General features: G+C 37.5%; 1 protein-coding gene across 17 annotated transcripts in view; it reads right to left on the bottom strand.

The window, feature by feature from the left end:
• LOC309661842 (uncharacterized protein) overlaps positions 1 to 20,227 on the bottom strand; it is a 90,545-nt gene that overhangs the window by 37,798 nt on the left and 32,520 nt on the right. For 12 of the 17 annotated variants that reach the window (XR_014264288.1, XR_014264289.1, XR_014264290.1 and 9 more), the window contains exons 4-6: positions 13,425 to 13,597; positions 4,181 to 4,249; positions 2,581 to 2,659 (exon numbers count right to left, since the gene is read on the bottom strand). Coding sequence is in view for 7 of the 17 variants with exons in the window: in XM_082463978.1 (XP_082320104.1) it covers positions 2,581 to 2,659; positions 4,181 to 4,249; positions 13,425 to 13,457 (181 nt within the window). In the remaining 10 variants the exon portion in view is untranslated. The remainder of the gene's footprint in view (positions 1 to 2,580; positions 2,660 to 4,180; positions 4,250 to 13,424; positions 13,598 to 20,227) is intronic. The other 5 variants (XR_014264291.1, XR_014264294.1, XR_014264295.1 and 2 more) reach the window with 1 other exon arrangement.

Here is a 20,227-nt window from a genome sequence, read left to right as displayed (position 1 = left end):
ACCTAGGACCAGGGGCAGTCATGGGGAGTGTAGCTTATTCCAATAAGACTCAGTTGACCAAGTGAACTCAGGTTGGAGCTCCAGTACATCTGAGTAGTACAAGAGGCAGCCTCCAACATGCATTTATTGTTTTCCACATCACATACCCCTAAAAGTTTTTCTGATTTCAGTCACAACAGTGGGGAAGAGTTCTATACAATAATCTCAGCTGCATCTTGCACTGCATCTTCCCACCTCAAGAACAGGCATCTTTCTGCATTCTGCTTTCACAGCTTTCCGCAAGGTAGTGGGAGTGTGCCTGACTAGTGCGCAAGAAGAGCTACAAGTAGGGGGTAGGAGTTAATGCCCCTGAGGGCCATCCTCAACCACTGGGTGAGGAGAACTGATGTTATATACTCCAGACTCCACGCATTTAAGGAAGAATATTCTAGGAGGCATTCTGTCTACTTCCTGGAAGTTCCAGGGGAATGGAGACCCTCCCTGTCACCCATAGCAGCAACTCAGTGAGGCATACTTACTTACGCTGACTTTCCACTGTTCCCTGTTCCACTTCTCTACTTCCTTATTCGCTGTCCTGGATCCCTTCACAGATGAACTACCAGCACCCAAGGCCTCGTCTCAGATTCTGATTTTAGGAAAGCAAAAACTATGGCAATTCTTTTTTTTAAAAAAAAAAGGAGAGAGAGAGACGCAAAAAAATTCTTTTGTCTACAGAAATACATCTCTTTCTGGGAGTTCTATGGATTGTAAAAATATTTAGCTTTCCATTATCCAGTTATCCACATTAAAGTGCTTTGTTTTGCCTTTCTTTGATCCTATGTTGTCTTCTCTTTTTGGAAATAGCCAGTTACCCCCAGACACTGATCCTAGTTTGGTCACAGGATGGTGATAGTGCAGCCCCCGATGCTCTGTCCCTCACCTCCCCTAATTTTATGTTACCGTGAACAAAGCTGAGACACCACCATACTTCTGGGGTATGTTTTACACTCGCTCAAGAGGCTACAGTCCTTATGTATTTTTCCCAAGTGGCCTGATCTCACAGTGCCTGCGGTTAGTTGTGTTTGTAGGTATTTGGCAATGAATCTAAACATCTAAGTGTGGTCTGCCTTTAGAAAACACTGGACTGTTGAGTCAGAGGCCCTTGATTCCTTTTTACGATTCTACTTATTATGTTGAGAAACCTCCTACCCTCTCTGGGCAGTTTTTCCATCTGTAATGGAGCTACCCAGCTCTTACTTGTATCTCAGACTAAAAGAAACAGAATTAATAGTTCTAGGAGCCTCTTAGAAGCTTAAATTAGAAATGGCCCTAATTCCACTGCACTTTCCTGTGTTGAAAATCTAAAGTGTTTCTATTAGTTGTTTTATCCTGATGTGGTTGGAAATATACTTTGACTACAAAAGAAGTAAGAGTCATCTTTCATCCTTCTATTTAACAGTTGAATTCTGATGCAGGGAGATTAAATTATTTATAACTGAGAGAAACAAAATCACTTAAAATACTGAATAACATGTTAGTTCTTTGCATCGCTTTCTGAACCTCATCCTGACCGAATCAATACCAGATTGCTTGCTAACAGCAAGGATGCATTCCTTTGGATAAAACAATGCGTCAAGCTACAGGACACTTCTAGGAAGTGAAGCATGGCATTTAAGAGTGCACTGTTAGAACATACATATAAACCTCTCCAGCACTAAAGCTCTGCGTATGAAAATATAGAGTGGGCAAGAGAGGAGACGTGTGGAAGCAAAGGATTGTACGTGTTGGAAAAGTTCCGTTCTTGTCATTTTACTTTCAGCATAGGAGTGTGTGTGGGGGGGTGGGAGGCGGCTTCTGTTTGTGCATTGTTAAGTTGTTCTTAAGAGGTACTCTGCAGGGACTTCCCTGGTGGCACAGTGGTTAAGAATCCACCTGCCAATGCAGGGGACATGGGTTCGAGCCCTGGTCCGGGAAAATCCCACATGCCGTGGAGCAGCTAAGCCTGTGCACCACAACTACTGAGCCCACGTACTACAACTACTGAAGCTCATGCTAGAGCCCGTGCTCCGCAGCGAGAGAAGCCACCGCAATGAGAAGCCCGCGCACCACAACGAAGAGTAGCCCTCGCTCACCGCAACTAGAGAAAGCCCGCGCGCAGCAATGAAGACCCACCGCAGCCAAAAATAAATAAATAAATAAATAAGAGGTAGTCCACAATGAAAATTAACCCCCATATATTTTTCTATTAGAGATGGCTTTTAGTTCTGCAAATTCTCTTTAAAGTTCGTTGATAAAAGCTATGGCCCGTTCAGTTATCTTAGCATCAAGCATTATAACCAGATCAGTGACTTATTTTATCTGCAACACTGAGGCGGGGGTGGAAAGGGGGAGGCGTGGTGGCAGGGGTCATCTCTATTTGGAAGGAGAGGCAGAGGCTCTGGAGAGCAGGCTCTGGTTTGCCGGAGAGCTCTGACAAAGTTCTAGGTGCCAAGATGCAAGGACAAGGGGGAAGCAAAGAGGCTTGGGAATGAAGGTAGGAAGGTGACAAAAAGAAAAATTGTTTAACAATCATGCCTTGCTAATTTTACCTAGTGAACTCACAATATGTCCAGGTTAGTACGAAGGCGACAAAACTCCCTATCAACTCATCCCAGTTTTCCCCGTCGAGTTTGGTCCCCACCTGGAAAAAGAGAGAAAGAGGTTAATTAAAAAGAGCTGTAAAAGTAAAACTCTATATATTACGACGCACATCTCTCTCCCCATCCTTAATTACCAGTATATTAAAAACATTAGGATACATATCCCCAAATACTAATCTTTTGTAATTATCATGCGATACATTAAGAAATGCACAGAAGGGCTTCCCTGGTGGCGCAGTGGTTGAGAGTCTGCCTGCCAATGCAGGGGACACGGGTTCGAGCCCTGGTCTGGGAAGATCCCACATGCCGCGGAGCAGCTGGGCCCGTGAGCCACAACTACTGAGCCTGCGCGTCTGGAGCCTGTGCTCCCCAACAAGAGAGGCCGCGATAGTGAGAAGCCCGCGCACCGCGAAGAAGAGTGGCCCCCGCTCGCCGCAACTAGAGAAAGCCCTCGCACAAAAACGAAGACCCAACACAGCCAAAAATAAATAAATAAATTAATTAAAAAAAAAAAAAAAAAAAGGGTTTTGAGAAATACTAGTGCCTCTGGAAATTAATAGGTGTTTAAACACAAAAGACAAAAAAACCTGTGATTAAAATTTGAAAAAAAAAAAAGAAATGCACAGAAGAAATTGATGGTTCAGAACAAATGGGGATAATACTTATAAAATTGTTGTTAAAATTGAATGAAATATGCAACAGAGTGCCTGATGTGTGTGTGTAATTTATATAGCTAGTTATGCTAATCTTTGTTCCAATTTTAAAATTGGTCTTTAAAAGTGTAATTTAATTTTTAGTAAGTTTCAAAAGATTATGTATGAATATTGCATTTGAATCCATCTTGAAATGTTTTAGGAGTACATTTCTTTTTTCTTGATTTGCTTTTAATTTTAATACAATGCACAATGAAGAATGAATTTTCATTTTTTTCTTTTTTTTTTTAATTGGGGTATAGTTGTTTTACAATGTTGTATTAGTTTCTACTGTACAGTGAAGTAGAGTTCCCTATGCTATACAGCAGGATCTTATTAGTTATCTATTACAAGTACACTCTTGATGAATGTGGCCATGTCTTAATAACACATTTATCTTGGGAAACACGCACTGAACAGCTTTCTCTAAAGTGTAGGGAGAATATCAAACATGTGTCCTCCATCAGGTGTTACAAATGCTGTCTAAGGTCTTGGTCTTGATGACTACCTGCAAGCCCTTGCCATAAGGCAAGTAAAAATAGAATTTTAACAATTCACATAAAACATTTAGTTGGAAATCCTGGGCATACAGTGAGTCACATTTGAATATGAATTGTAATTTATCTACACTACAATTAGACTGTCTAAATTACCTTCTTACTTACAAAGACAGATGCAGGAAAGACTTCTGTAGATTACTCAGTTCAACAATTTTATCTCATTTCTGCTTCTTTTCCTGAGATAAAAATCAAATATGTAGTAGAGTGTGCACATCAAGGCAGGTCTCACTCAGTTACTTTGAAAAGTCTATGAGCTCACTCAAAAAATATAATTTTCTGTATTTTTGGCTAAAGTGTATACTCAGACCACCTTACTAAATTCCAGGCTGCACTCTTCCAAGCGATGCTGGGCTGTCCATACTGCTGACCCCCTCTTGCTCTGCAAAAACAAACCAACCAACATGGAAGATGGTGTGTCAGTTAGAGCTGGGTTTTGAAGCTCAATTCAGAATCAGTTGAAAAATATCAGCAGGGATGTGTTTCGATCTTTCCATTGAAGATTAAATTAATTCTTTCCTTTATCCCATGGTATCATGAGTGAAAGCAGTGATGGTAATAAAAGGTACTATTATGTCCTTACTGTGTTCCAAGCAAAATATTCAGCAATTTACACACACATTCAATTCTCACAAAAACCTCCATGAAGAAAGTTTGATAATCTTGAAGTGACTTATCCAAGCTACTCCACTATAAAGTTAAACTGTAATACCAAGCTTCTGACTCTTATGCTAAGACTCGTAACCACTATACTACAATATGGTAGTTCTTAAATGCTCAGTCCCACAGTATTAATTCTTTTACCATTTATTCAAGTATTATCTACCAGTTGCAATCAATTGACAAGCATTTCTTCTAGAATTACATTACCTAGCCTGGAAAGCATTTTTCACTGTCTGGAAGGAAGGTTTTGAGACTTCAAAGATTTGGAAATAAGAGGAAGAAGTAATGAATTAGTCATGATCTTATAAAACGTTTAATCTGAGGCTTTCCTGACAGGATCTTACATGATTTATAATTTATAGTTTTTCTCTCTGTTTCAGTAGAAGAAAATAAAGAGGAAATGGTTCTGAAACTGCTTTATAAGTGTTCAGATAAAAACCAAAAAATAAATAATTGCTAACTAACCAATTTATAAAAGAGGAAAAAGGTAAAGATTAGAGATTTTTCTCAACCAAGCATACTAGGCCATATACTACTTGAAGTGTTCAATGTCAAGGATGATATATTAACCACTTTTATTGAGACTAACCTTGAAAAAAATCATCTAGACACATTTAACAACCTTCTTGCCCATTTCAAACATATAAGGCTTGCTTTTCTATCTTCTTCCAGGCAATGGACAATTGATTATTAGGTGGACCACCTACACTTTGGATTATTATTACCATGGATTTTTGCTGCAATATCTTCTTGCTGTTTGATTCATTTTCCATGAACACAGAGCCATGAAGAATATGGATTTGGGGCCACCTTGTGACAGAGTTAGAAAAGTCCTGGAGACCTAGCCCTGGGATCGGAATTTTGGTTTCAATTACTAAATTGTTACCTTTCAACAAATATATTTTGCAAAAGGGTTTCATATGGTAATGGCTGATTTTTACTAATGAAAGCATGATTACCAGTGTTACGCTATAGTAAGTTACACATATTAAATCGTTTCTATGTGCCAGCCACTGCCATAAGCCATCTACATATATTATATCATTTTATGCTCACAAAAATCCTATGAAGTAAGTGCCATCATATGTCCATTTTACAGCTGATGCAACTGAGGTTTAGAGAGAATAAATAATTTGTGTAAGTTCTTGCAGAGAGCAAGAGAGATCTTAAGAAGCCTCAAAATACTCTGGCTGAAGATGTGGGGAAAAAAAGTTGTTCTATATGAAAGTGCAAAAATGACATAAAAATATTAAGAAGTAAATCAACATATTACCCTTTAGTAACATTTTAAAGCTTCAAATTGCATTTAATTAGCATATTTTGGATTACAGGCTCTGTATTTATAAATGCACAAAATAACAGAAAAATGCAAAAATCCTGGAAGAAAACCAAAGAACCGATAATATTATGAATAAACTCAACAGAATAGAAATTAAAAAGCATAAATAATTACATGCCCTATACTTATACACCTATGATCCTATTTTTGACCTTTCTGTCATGGTAAAAGATGATTTGTTTGTCTATGTGTGTGTGTGTGTGTGTATGTATGTGAAACAAAGGAGCACATATTTTCTAGTTAAAATTAGTACTAAATACTCTTGAATTCTATTTTCAGTGTACTGGAATTGTCATTGAATCATGTGTCCTATATTTTTTCTTCAGGAATTGCAGACAACATCTTCAAAAGTAGAATTATTAATTTCCCCCTATGTTGTCTGAATTTCCTATCTCCAGTGATGGCAGTAGACATGGAGTTCCACCGCCCAGATCCCCCTTCATAGAAGAACTTGCTGTTTCTGCTGCAGGGAGCTGCTTTGACCAAGGTCGTGGCCTTCCTGGAGCAGCCTGCATCCAGTAGCTCAGTGAGAGTGCAAAGGTGGGTCATTTCAGTTCTAGGTGGGATGACAATATTTGCTCTGGGGCTTACCCTGCTGGGTTGTCTAAGTCTATGTAAGGTTTGCAAAGCAATTTGACTGTTCTCCTCTGCCCAATTCCGCTTCCTCACACTTCTTTTCTTAGGTTTTGATCCTTAATAAATGTCTTGAACTCCAAAATCATCTCAGAATTTGCTTCCTAGTTTTTTTTATTGTGATAAAAAGCACATGACATCAAATTTACTACCTTAACCATGTTTAATATACCGTACAGTAGTGGTAACTGTATGCACTTTGCTGTTCAATAAATCTCCAAAACTTTTTCATCAGAATCTGCTTCCTGAAAAGTCAGTCTGTGATCATACTTTCTCTAATGATCTAACTCTTTTTCGGATGTTTTGAAGTGCAGCTCTTCTTTCTTGGTAATACCCTGAACAGGTTTGCAATATGAAATTGTGAGATTGAAAGATGGCAGAAACCACATAATGCAGAGTATTTGCAATGATTACACCCTCTTTTTTTAAAAAACAGGGTCTGTGAATGTTTTTCATGCACCTTGAAGATTTAGGTTTTTCTTTTTTCTAGCCCACATGAGAAGTAGATAGGAATTGGAAGGCTTTCTCCTGAGAAGTGGTAAGCAGACAGCTAAAGGTATTTTTTATTGAGAGGCCAAAAGCAATGTGGCAGGTATCTAACAAAGTTTTTACATAAAGTTTTCAGTCCTGAGAATCACATTTGGAGTTTAGAATTAATCGTGTTCACTCAAAATTAGAGTTTTAGAGTTAATTGTGTTTACTCAAAATTGATGTCACATCAAAACTCCATGCTTCGGTATCTCTATCTATAAAATGGGAAGGTTAGGCTATTAACAGTGGTTTTCAATCCTATTGTGATAATTTAAAGATGGCTGAGAATTTTTTGCTACTCCTTCCATTGAAAGGTAGAATCTAATTACCCTCGTCTGAAACTGAGTTGATGTTAGTGACTTGCTTAACAAATAGGATGTGGTACAAGTGATATGACATGACTTTTGAGCTAGAACAGATAAAGGCTTGCAGCTTCACCTTAATCCCTAGGACTACTCTTCTTGGGAGTCTCTGAGCAGACCAGTGTTTTCCCGCGGACTTGAGAGGTAGGGTTGGAGGGAGAGATTACAAGTGGCAGGAGGGTGATGAAACTTTTGAGGATAATGGATATATTAATTACCAAGATGAATGGTTTCTGGTAATGCAACAATCTGGTGATGGTTTCGTAGACATACATGTATATCAAAGATCATCAAATTATACGTTTTAAATATGTGCAGTTTTTGTAGGAAAAGTATGCCTCATCAAAGCTGGAGAAAGAGAGATAGAGAGATTGATTAGCTCAGAGAATTTCCTCAGGTGCCAGAAAGTCTGGCCCAGAGGACCCATAGCTGGAAAAACACTCACCTGAATTTCACAACAGAATGAGGCTGACAAAGACAATACAACTCTTCCTTATTGGACAGGGACACCACAGATTGCATCATTGACCCCTGGACTCCTAAAAAGTGATTGCTTTCATGGAAGTGTTTGTTTCTGGTGCTTCATCTGAAAAGGAAGGCATCAGCTGCCTCTGCTACCACCCAATGCCAGAGTTAAGCTAGCTTTTCCAGGTGAGTTTAAACACAGACCATCTTCTCTTTAGCTACTGAATCCTACTGGGACTTCTCAGATAAGCCCAGAAGCATCTATTAAAATTCATAAAAATCTTTTTGAAAGGGAAAAAGTGGTTTCTTTCTTATTTTTAACAGCTTTTGGTACCTGGTATTATCATCTCACAATCTAACTATGAAACCCTGGCTTCACAACAAGCTGAACAGTTCATAACAGGGTATGGAAACTAAGTACTTGTCAGCCAGCCTTAGTTGACCAATAAAAGTATGGAAACCCACAGTCAGCCACATTTTTCCCAGGATTCTTTTGCACTATGACAACTTGAAAGGTATTCTCATGATGAGATACCATAATAATTATATTGGTCAACTGTTCATTAATAGATGTTCTTAGACCATTGGTCTCTACCAAAAATAATTCTCCGAGATTGTTTAATAGCCTTCAGTTACTCAGTGTTACCGTTTCTTGCTTCCCTTATATATATATCCAGTATTCTTTCCATCTAGAGAATATACCTCAGCCCTAGCACAAATCTTCCCCTCTAGTTTATCCTTCTATTTCCCAATTACTTGAGCTTCTCTTAAATAAAAGCTATTTAGATCCAACTCATGGGGTTTTCTATAATGATGCCCAGGAGAGAAAAGGAGTATGCTTTATTTTTTTTCCCCATCTCTATATTCTATGAGGTAATTAATTTTCACTGGCATGCTGTGGCACTAATATACCTGGACTTTAAAGAAAATAAAAATAGTCTTGTCAATGCCCCTTCTTCCTACTATAAATTTTAGATCTATATGACCAGAGTAACCAGGTCTATCTCTTTCTTTAATCCTAAAATTTATTCAAGGAATTTTATCTTCTCCAAAATATACCTTGTTTTGGAGACCTCAAAAGTTCTACCAGGGACATTATCACACTCCCAATTGCAAGTTCTAGCTTCTAGCCTCAGGATAATACAATTTTTTTAAAAGTGTTTTGAAAGTAGGTATTCATAGGCGCTGACTTACAGATTAGTTCCAATGATCCTCCTCCTTACCGCCTTGGACAGTTCCCCTGAAACCCAGTACACCTCACTCTCCATCAGCTATATCCTGTCTATATATCCAGATGCTCTGTTGCAGATAGAAAGTAATTTAGAAAGCTACTTCATCATCTCCAAAGTGGTTATATAAAGTTACATTCCCCTTTGGGCAATGTATGAGTTCCCATTTCTCCATATACTAATGCTCAGAGTTATTCAATATATTATTTTTTAGTACTTCATTGTGGTTTAATTTGCATTTCTCTGATGGGCAATGAGCATTAACATCTTCTCACATGCATATTGGCTTACATTAAGTTTTACTTCCCTGTGAATTGCCAATATTTGTTCTCCCACATTTTGTAGTAGATTGTCTTTTTCTTCTTGCTTTGTTATCATTAATTAACTGAATAAGCTGAAAACTCATTGTGGAAAAATGAAATTTTCATCGTGTTTTAAATTAACCTGTTGGAGACACATTTCAGATGTACCCAAAGTATCTCTGACTGTACTAAGTCTTAACAGGAATAATTTTCAATCTGCTTTACCTTTATTCACAGTTTCCAGTCTTTCTCCTAACTATTGCACCAAACTACTCCCATCAACTCTAATATGCCTTGATATATATGTAGTTCTATATATCTGTACATCTGTAGATATATAGGAATACTTAAGTTTTCATCCAGCTTTGAACCCTCTAGCTATATAACCATTAGCATATCGCTTAACTTCTCTGTGCCTCGGTCCCTTCATCTGTTAAATTTAGAAATGATACTACCTACTTTGGGTTGTTATAAGGATTACAAATATGCAGATAAGATACAGAATAATGATAATTAGACAAAAGTATATAACACACAAAAAGCATTCCAACTTCTACTCATTCCCTTGCTTAAGTTTTCCTTATGTTTTTAACAGTTTATTGATGGATTCAAAGATAGTTTAAGATAATATTTAGTATAGCTTTGAAAGTTATCTTCAGGAGTCAATCTAGCTACTTGTTCCATTTGATAGAAACAGAAGTCTATAGAGTTATGTTTCAAGCCCATAATTCTATTCCTTATTTCCTTATAAGAGTGACTATATCCACTCTTATAACCCTTGAAAAAAGTTCATTTCTCATTAGGATATGTAAAGCATTTAGGAAGAAAAGCATTTTGGTTTCTGAAAATGGTTACTAATACAGATATTCGTCCTATTGTCTACTGTCAACTCACTTGTCAGGCCAGTCTCTTATCTGGGAGAAAGTGGATAATAATCAGACCCTCTCCTAAGGCTAATAATCTGCCCCGACTGGACAACATGTATAGCTTTGGATAGACTGTAGATTCAAAATGAAGGGAAATTGAATCTAAGGAAGAAGAAGCCATCTGTTTGAAGCCCAATTGTTAGTGGAAGTAACCACATGGTCATATTTTTAAACCTCAGTTAACTATAGATGTAATCTCACAAAGCCGTCTTGAAACAAACGGGAAAACAAATTCTTCAAGTGCTATGGATCCAAGATAATCAGAACTTCTAACACAGTCAATATCCTGGCTAGTCCAAACCTTATAATATCTACATTATGCCTTATGATCTGTACAACATAATTTATTCTGGGTGTCCTGAAGGTAGCGTGATAACAGAGCTAGAACTAAACATCCTGACTAGATCTAACCAGGTTATCTTTCATTTGAGCATCTGCCTGGCTTTACTATCCTGTTACTACTCAGATTAACTCTACAAGTTTTTAAACCTCTTTGAGCCTCAATTTTCTCATTGATAAAATGGGGATTCCATCTACTTCATGGCATTGTTGTGAACAGTTAATAAGATGTGAACTGTATGGCACAATTTAGATACACAATAAAAGCTAGTAAATTTACCCTCAGGATCATATAATCAGAGGATTTTGCTTCATATGTGTAAATTTCATTTCCTTAACTGACTGATAATCTCAGCATCAATTGTGTCTCCTCTCCCATTCCACTGGGAGCCTAGGAGGGCTAGCCTTGCTAGGTATAGCCACTGGTTGATGGATAGTCTGAAGTCAGCCTTGGGAACAAGTATCTAAACTGTGAGGACTTTTTCTAATAACTCATTATGAGGACTTGAGAGAAAATTCCCAAACTAAGAGGCTCAAGTATATAAACCCTCTCTGGTATTAGTTCTGTATTTTGAAAATAAAGGTATAACAGTTTCCATAGAAGATTTTAAATTTTCTAAGTCAAAATGTGATTCATAAAATAAAAAGCTTTCAAGAAAAGTTTACATTTACAAGGAGGGAAGGGAGGGATGAAGGAAAGGAGGAAAAGAAGGAAAGAAGGGAGAGAGGAAGAAAGGGAAGAAGGAAGTAGAGAGAATGGAGCAAACATATATATTTCCAAACTACCAAAATGGTGGGAGAAAAAGAATCTGTCTTTGGGAACATATGAATAAATATGTTTTTAGAAATTTAAAAAATAAAACTTGACATTGACAAATGACATTTATCCGAATAAAATAATGACAACCTATGGTAGAGAATAAATAATTTTGACCAATAAACAATGACACTGAACACAATGTCAAGTGAATCCTTGCTATTTTGTGTTTCAATATAATGAAACTATTATAGGGGTACTGCTCTAAAACAAGAGTCTCATGGTTCAAGCTATAACTGAGTAAAAATGAAAGCAGGATAAGCAGGGTACCAGCAGAGAAAAGATGAGACCAGCAGCATCAAAAGCTCTCTAATGGAAGGAACATCATTAAGAATCTAAAAGAAATATAAATGTTCTGATAGGCCATTATATTATCCTATTAATATTTTTTTCTTTATAATTGTCTCTATTACCTTTGGTTGACCCTACAATCTAAGTACATATGTTATACTATATTTGAACTAAGTTGCATTTGAAAATAATATTTTATATGACTATTTAAAAACTTAAAGAATTTTTACATGTCCTCACAATTCTCTTGTGTGATACCAAGTGGCATATTCTTATCCCACTTTAGAAATTCAGGAGAAACTAAACACAGTGGTTGGTTCCCAGCCCTGCAGAGCATTCAAAGCTACTGTCTCAGTCTGGTTATCCCTAAAAGCTGTCACTCAGGTATGGATTCAAGTGTCAATAGTTTATTTTGGAAGTGATCCCAGTAAACAAGAGCAGTGGGTGAGGGGGATAATAGCAAAGGAAAGAGAAGGCAACCAATAAAGTGTCAGTTACTGCTATAGGTTAATTGGAACTTCACTGGAAACCACGTACAGCATGTTTCAGAGTTATCCCACCTGAGGGGTGAGGGATCTGGGCTATTTACACACTACTCTAGTGAGTCATTAGTTGAAGGCTGCTTCCAGGGGCATTAATTTCCCAGTATTTCCAGCCTTTGGTTCTGCTGTTATAGTGGACTCCAGTGGCCAGAGAAAGCCCTGAAAGACTAAATACAGTGAGTACTGAAGTAGTGAGGATAGGGTGATATGGGTGGGGATCGAACAGAATTGGCTAGAGCTCTAATTTTATTTACTTGAATTTCATGAGCATATTCACTGAGAAATTTTTGGAAACCATGGAAGAATTATCCTTTAATTTTTTTAATCATTTTTTTCTCATTCCTCAAAGCTATCAATAGCAAACGATGAATTAAGAGTAAAGGAACTTGGACTTCCCTGGTGGCGCAGTGGTTTAGAATCCTCCTGCCAATGGAGGGGACACGAGTTCGAGCCCTGGTCTGGGAAGATCCCACATGCCTCGGAGCAACTAAGCCTGTGCGCCACAACTACTGAGTCTGCGTGCCACAACTACTGAAGCCTGCATGCCTACAGCCCGTGCTCTGCAACAAGAGAAGCCACCGCAATGAGAAGCCTGTGCACTGCAACTAAGAGTAGCCCCCCGCTCACCGTAACTAGAGAAAGTCCACGCGCAGCAACAAAGACCCAACACAGCCAAAAATATATAAATACATTAATTAATTTAAAAAAAAGAGTAAAAGAATTTTTTGTTGTGCTTTTTTCTTTATTTTGAGAAATTAATAGTTTTAGGTTTACTGATTTGCTCTACATTTTCAGTTATTAAAAAAGCAAAATTGCATTGCTGCTATTTTTTTTCTATTATTGAAGAGGCAAATACATGAAAGAAAACTTTTAAGCAGCAGCAAAAAAGGAGGGGGAGTGGAGTTAGTAAGATTCCATCAGGTAATTGAGGAGCTGAGTTTTCTGAATTTTCCTATTAGTTGCATGATAAATAAAGAATTTTAATTGAGAAAAATCAGCTCACCTCCTCAAAACTATCTGTACAACTGTCTGCACCCACTTTTGCTGAAGGTCTAGGCAGAGATACAGGTCTTTGTGAATGAGCTTAAAAAAAAAGATTTGGAGGATGAATTATTTACCTGTTTTAGATATTCCTTTGCTATTGAAATCATGGTCCTTTGAGTTCAGCGGTGAACTGAAATGGTGCCAACAGGATTTCTTCACAATTTTCTGGAAGCCACGGCAGCACTTCACTTACATTGCCAAAGGCCATTGGACCCAGCAGTCACAGGGAAAGGAATTCCCAGATTACCTGGAATCAGATTGCTAGGGTTAGCCAGCATGCACCTAGAGTTGCTTTGATCACACTAATTCCCAATTCAAACTTAATAATTATTTCAGAAATTTTGTCCTGCTTCTCCAATTACTTTAACTCTACAGGATGGAGGTTAACCCGCTCCCCAGGCTGTGTTTTGGAATCTGCTTATATCAAATAAATGAAACTACTGCTCTAGGATTCAGAAGTAAGGCAACACTGGAGCCAAAACTAAACAGACATCAGTACCACATTAAGTTTCATCAAGACAGAGATATTTCTCGTTTTTGTTTACCCCTGAACACCCAGCACCTAGATATTCTACATTTGCAGATGCAAAATAACTCAGCACTTTTAAAAGCATTTACATGATTTCTCAGCTTTTATAGTGTGATTTATTCTGAATCATTCTTCATTCTTTGATACATTTTGCATAGAAAGGAGTGGAATAGGTCATCACTCACTGGCACTGAAACACTGCACTCATACTTGACACAACGGAAGCAGTGAAAACAATAAGGGAACAGGTACCGGTTTCATTAAAAGTCATAACTCTGTTACATACTCTTTAAACTCTAATATAATGATTTGGAGGTCCACAAAAAAAGTCTTAATTTTAAGAAACAGATTGCTACAAATAAAAGATTACTTTTTGGCCAGGCCTTGACATCCATTTCCTTTTTTAAAAAATGATTTTCACTGACTACTTTGAATAACTTTCTATATGAAGATTAATATTTGTAGTTTTCAAAATTAATGTTGAACCTCCATATGACAATTTTTCTTCTACTTGATTTTGCAGAATCCTCTGTGACACCATATTGGTATTTACAGGAGGTCAACTATGATCTCATCAACAAAGAAATCACCTTTAGAAAGAATTAATAGAAACATATACTATTTCACAGACATGTGTTATGTTTAAGAAAAATTCTTTAATGCTAATAAAAGAAAAAATTCAAGTGCAGAAACCACATGTTAAAAACAAGATATTATTTGTTATAGAACAGGATCTCAGAAGGGTCTAGGATCCATCATGGGATCTTTAAAACAGATAGGAAATGATAGTTGTCTGAACCTTTGTTAACAGAATGCTAAGTAAAAATATATGGGTTACCTGGTTTGATGTTAATGGACAATATTTATCAACTGTGGCTCCCAGTGGAATATACTATAACTTATAAATGGATTTAGGTATATATAGTGATACATAGGTCTATAAAATTCAACTAATATTCAGACATATAAATATATTTTTAGCAACCAAATGCTTATATCAATTCAAATATTACACCTTCCTTAGAAGAATAGAGATAGAGCTTAAATATTTCAAAATCTAATTCAATCAGAGCTGACTTATACATTAAGCATAGCAGACACAGTGCCTAGGGCCCACAATAATTTTAGGGGCCTTTGAAAATATTTTGATTTCTTCTAAAATCAAAAAAGAAACAAAGATTTCGAGTCAAAAAAAGTGTTATTTTTTTCCTCACAACAGAAAAAGGTGAAATTTTTTGGACCCACAAAAATCTACTAAATTTTCCCTGAAGCAGAAACAAAGGTGAAGTATTTAAAGTTATATCAAAAACAATTTTTAATATTGATATCATTATGATGGGAGAACCCCACAAAGGTAAAATTGTCTAGGGTTCATGGAAGTCATTTTGCAGCCCTGTCAACGTTAAATGAATTTTTTTTGTTTGTTTGAATAAAAATAAATGTTTGTCCTTAAAGCAATTTTGATCAGATTGAAAGCCCCTTGCTTTCTGAGGAGCATAGTTATACAAAAGAAAGCTCTAGTGGTCAGAAGGATGTGCCTACCTTCGCACGGCGTACAGAAAGCATGGAACCGCCAAGGAAGAAATAGAGCTGCTACGGTCAGCTTGGAAGTCACGTTTACCCTGGATCCTTTCCTTCCAGTGTCCTGCAGCCCCGGACGCTGGTGTGCTTGGCTGTCTCTGAGCAACTGTGTTGGCTGGTGTGCTCCTGAGGCTTTTTATATTATTGCAACACTAAAGGTGTGTGGGACCTCATCTTTGCACTACGTCACTGGAAATTACACAAAATCCAGTATGTCCCCCTGCACTTTGAAACTAACCCAAACAAACACTCCTAGGCCTCAAAAAATTTTCATCAGTTTAACTGATTTGGTATAAAACTATTTTGTTTAATGTACGTGTCTTAATCTGTTAGGGCTGCTGTAACAAAAATACCATAGGCTGGGTGGCTTAAACAAGAAACATTTATTTCTCAGAGTTCTGGAGGCTGGGAAGTCCGAGACCAAGGTGCCAGCAGATTGGGTGTCTGGTAAGAACCGACTTCCTGGTTATGCCTGGTTAGGCAGACTTCTCACTGTGTCCTTATATGGCAGAACGGGTGAGAGAAGTCTCTAGGGTCTCTTTTATAAGGGCTCTACAGGCATACCTCATTTTATTGTGTTTTGCTTTATTGCGTTTTGCAGACATTGCGTTTTTTTACAAATCAAAGGTCTGGGGCAACCCTGTATCAAGCAAGTCTTCTGATGCCATTTTTCCAACAGCATTTGCTCACTTTGTGTCTCTGTACCATATTTTGGTAATTCTGGTAATATTTCCAACTTTTTCATTATTATTCGATTTGTTATGGTGATCTGTGATCAGTGATCTTTGATGTAATTATTGTAGTTGTTTTGGGGCACCACGGACCATGTACATATAAAATGGTGAGCTTAATCAATAAATGGGTGTGTTCTGACTGCTCCACCGACCAGCTATTCCCCCATCTCTCTCCCTCTCCTGGGCCTCCCTAGTCCCTGAGACACAACAACTTTGAAATTAGGTCAGTTAATAATCCTGCAATGACCTCTAAGCCTTCAAGTGAAGAGACTCACATCTCTTACTTTAAATCATAAACTAGGCATGGTTAAGCTTAGTGAAGAAGGCATGTTGAAAGCCAAGGTAGCTTGAAAGCTGGGCCTCTTGTGCCAAACATTTAGCCCAATTGCGAACGTAAAGAAAAAGTTCTTGAAGGAAATTAAAAGTGTTCCTCCAGTGAACACACAAATGATAAGAAAGCAAAACAGCTTTATTGGTTTTTGTTGTTGTTTTTTATAAATTTATTTATTTTTATTTTATTTTTGGTTGCGTTGGGTCTTCCTTGATGCACGCAGGCTTTCTCTGGTTGCAGTGAGTGGGGAATACTCTTCGCTGTGGTGCGCGGGCTTCTTATTGCGGTGGCTTCTCTTGTTCCGGAGCACAGGCTCTAGGTGCGCGGGCTTCTGTAGTTGTGGCTCTCGGGCTCTAGAGCACAGACTCAGTAGTTGTGGCGCATGGGCTTAGTTGCTCCACGGCATGTGGGATCTTCCCGGACCAGGGCTCGAACCCCTGTTCCCTGCATTGGCAGGCGGATTCTTAACCACTGCGCCACCAGGGAAGCCCAGCTTTATTGTTGATATGCAGAAAGTTTTAGTGGTCTGGATAGATGATCAAACCAACTACAACATTCCCTTAAGCCAAAGCCTATCCAGAGCAAGGCTCTAACTCTCCTCACTTCTGTGAAAGCTGAGAGAGGTGAAGAAGCTGCAGAGGAAAGGTCTGAAGCTAGCAGAGGCTTGTTCATGAAGTTTAACGAAAGAAGCCGTCTCCATAAGATAAAATTGCAAAGTAAAGCAGCAACTGCTGATGTAGAAGCTGCAGCAACTTATCCAGAAGATCCATCTAAGATAATTAATGAAGGTGGTTACACTAAACAACAGATTTTTCAAAGTAGATGAGACAGCCTTCTATTGGAAGAAGATGCCATCTAAGACCTTTACAGCTAGAGAGAAGTCAATGCCTGGCTTCAAAGTTTCAAAGGACAGGCTGACTCTTTTGACTCTCATGGTTAATCAGCTGGTGACTCTAAGTTGAAGCCAATGCTCATGTACCATTCTGAAAATCCTAGGGCCCTTAAGAATTATGCTAAATCTACTCTGCCTGTGCTCTCTAAATGGAACTAGAAAGCCTGGATGATAGCACATCCGTTTCCCAACATGGTTTACTGAATATTTTAAGCCCACTGTTGAGACCCACTGCTCAGGAAAAAAGATTCTTTTCAAAATATTAATGCTCATCGACAATGTACCCAGTCACCTGAGAGCTCTGATGGACATGTACGATTATGATTAATGTTGTTTTTCATGCCTGCTTACACAATATACATTCTGCAGCCCACGGATCAAGGAGTTATTTCAACTTTCAAGTCTTATTCTATAAGAAATATATTTCATAAGGCTACAGCTGTCATAGACAGTGATTCCTCTGGTGGATTTGGGCAAAGTCAATTGAAAACCTTCTGGAAAAAATTCACCATTCTAGATGCCATTAAGAATTTTCACGATTCATGGGAAGAGATCAAACTATCAACATTAACAGGAGTTTAGAAGAAGTTGATTCCAACCCTCATGGATGACTTCGAGGAGCTCAAGACTTCAGTGGAGATGTGGTGGAAATAGCAAGAGAACTAGATTAAGAAGCAAAGTCTGAAGATGTGACTAAATCGCTGCAATTGCATGATAAAATTTTAATGAATGAGGAGTTGCTTCTTATGAATGAACAAAGAAAATGGCTTCTTGAGATGGAATCTACTCCTGGTGAAGATGCATTGGAAATTGTTGAAATGACAACTAAGGATTTAGAATATTATGTAAACTCAGTTGATAAAGCAGCGGCAGGGTTTGAAAAGACTGACTTCTATTTTGAAAAGAAGTTCTACTGTGGGTAAAATGCTGTCAACTAGCATTGTATGCTACAGAGAAATTGTTTGTTAAAGGAAGAGTCAATTCATGATGCAGACTTCATTGTTATTTTATGAAGTTGTCACCGTCACCCCAACCTTCAGCAACCACCACCCTCATCAGTCAGCAGCCGTCAGCATCGAGGCAAGACCCTCCACCAGCAAAAAGATTAGGACTCACTGAGGGCTCAGATTAGCATTTTAAGCATTTTTTAGCAATAAAGTGTTTTTAATATAAGGTATGTACATTGTTTTTTTAGACATAATGCTGTTGCACACTTAATAGACTACAGTACAGTGTGAACATACTTTTTATATGCACTAGGAAACCAAAAATAGTGTGTGACTTGCTTTGTTGAGATATTCACTTTATTGGGGGTTTCTAGAACAGAACTCACATATCTCCAAGGTATGCCTGTAATCCCATTCATGAAGGCTCCACCCTCATGACCCAATCACCTCCCAAAGGCCCCACCTCCAAATACCATTACATTGGGGATTAGGTTTCAGCATATGAGTTTGGGGGGGGGGGAACACAAGGATTCAGTCCATCACAGTACGTATCTCTCAATCTGATTATTTGTATTTATAACCCTAATTTTTATAATATTTTTATTTTGAAATAACTTTTTTTAATGGAACAGAGTATGAAAAATTTATTTATATGGTTTATTTAGGCACAAATTTTAAGAAACTACCACTTGTTTTGTTGTTTTTTAAATTTCTTTTTCCATTCTTGAAAACTTTTTTCACAGTCTGGAAAATTTCATTCAAGTTTCTTTTTAGAAATATGTTCACACATTAATCAAATGCTGCAGCTCGTGGAACCCACACAGGATTTTTTTTTTAATTAATTCATTTATTTTTTAATTGAAGTATAGTTGATTTACAATGTTGTGTTAGTTTCAGGTGTACAGCAAAGTGATTCGGTTTTACATATATATATGAGTGTGTGTGTGTGTGTGTGTGTGTGTGTATTCTTTTTCAGATTCTTTTCCCATATGGGTTATTACAAAATACTGAATATAGTTCCCTGTGCTACACAGTAGGTCCTTGTTGGTTATCTATTTTATATATGAAATAACTTTAAACTTACCGAAAAGTTGTAAGAAGAGTATAAAGAATTCTAGAATACACTTCACTCAGATTTCCCAGTATTTCCTAAGAACAAGAAAATTCTCCTCTAACCCGTTACAATGATCAAAACTAGGAAATTAAGAGTGATACAATACTATTATTTAATCTGCAAACTTTATCCAATTTATGACAATTGTCCCAATGATATTCTTTACATAGATGAATAGTTGGATAGATAGATGGATACATGGATGGATAGATAGATGAATGATGAATGGATTGGTGGATAGAGACAGAGAAAGATACAACTATTCTAGGATCCAAATCTAGGATTACATATTGCATTTAGTTGTCATATGTCTTTGGTTTTCTTTATTCTGAAACAAAATTTCCTCAACTTGGATTTGGCTCATATTTCTTCATGATTAGATTCATTTGGGGCAGCAATATCCAAGGTGATGTTTTGTACTTCTCGCTGCCTCATATAAGGATATATATCCTTATTTCCATATGCACAAATAATAGTTAAAATAATTTTGCACCCCCTCAAAATAGACATTAAAGTATCAGTTTGTGCCTTAGAAAAAAGACTTGCTTAGTGAAACTCCCTTGCTCTGTTCCCACTGTTCTTCCTCTTGTTTTGTAAGAATGGTTTCATTTTCTGGGTATAATGAGCACTGTCCAAGAGTCTTGCAGTAGTTACAATTAGTGAATATCTTGATCTAGCACCTTTCCTCTTTTCAGGAGCTTAACGCAACAGTAAGGCATATGTGTGTGTCTTGGGGGAGGGAGGGGAGA

This window comes from Balaenoptera physalus (genome assembly GCF_965194825.1).
Source record: "Balaenoptera physalus genome assembly, chromosome: 5".
NCBI lineage: Eukaryota > Metazoa > Chordata > Mammalia > Artiodactyla > Balaenopteridae > Balaenoptera > Balaenoptera physalus.
Note: the sequence above shows the minus strand (reverse complement) of the source record. Positions and strands in the feature narration are given on the sequence as shown.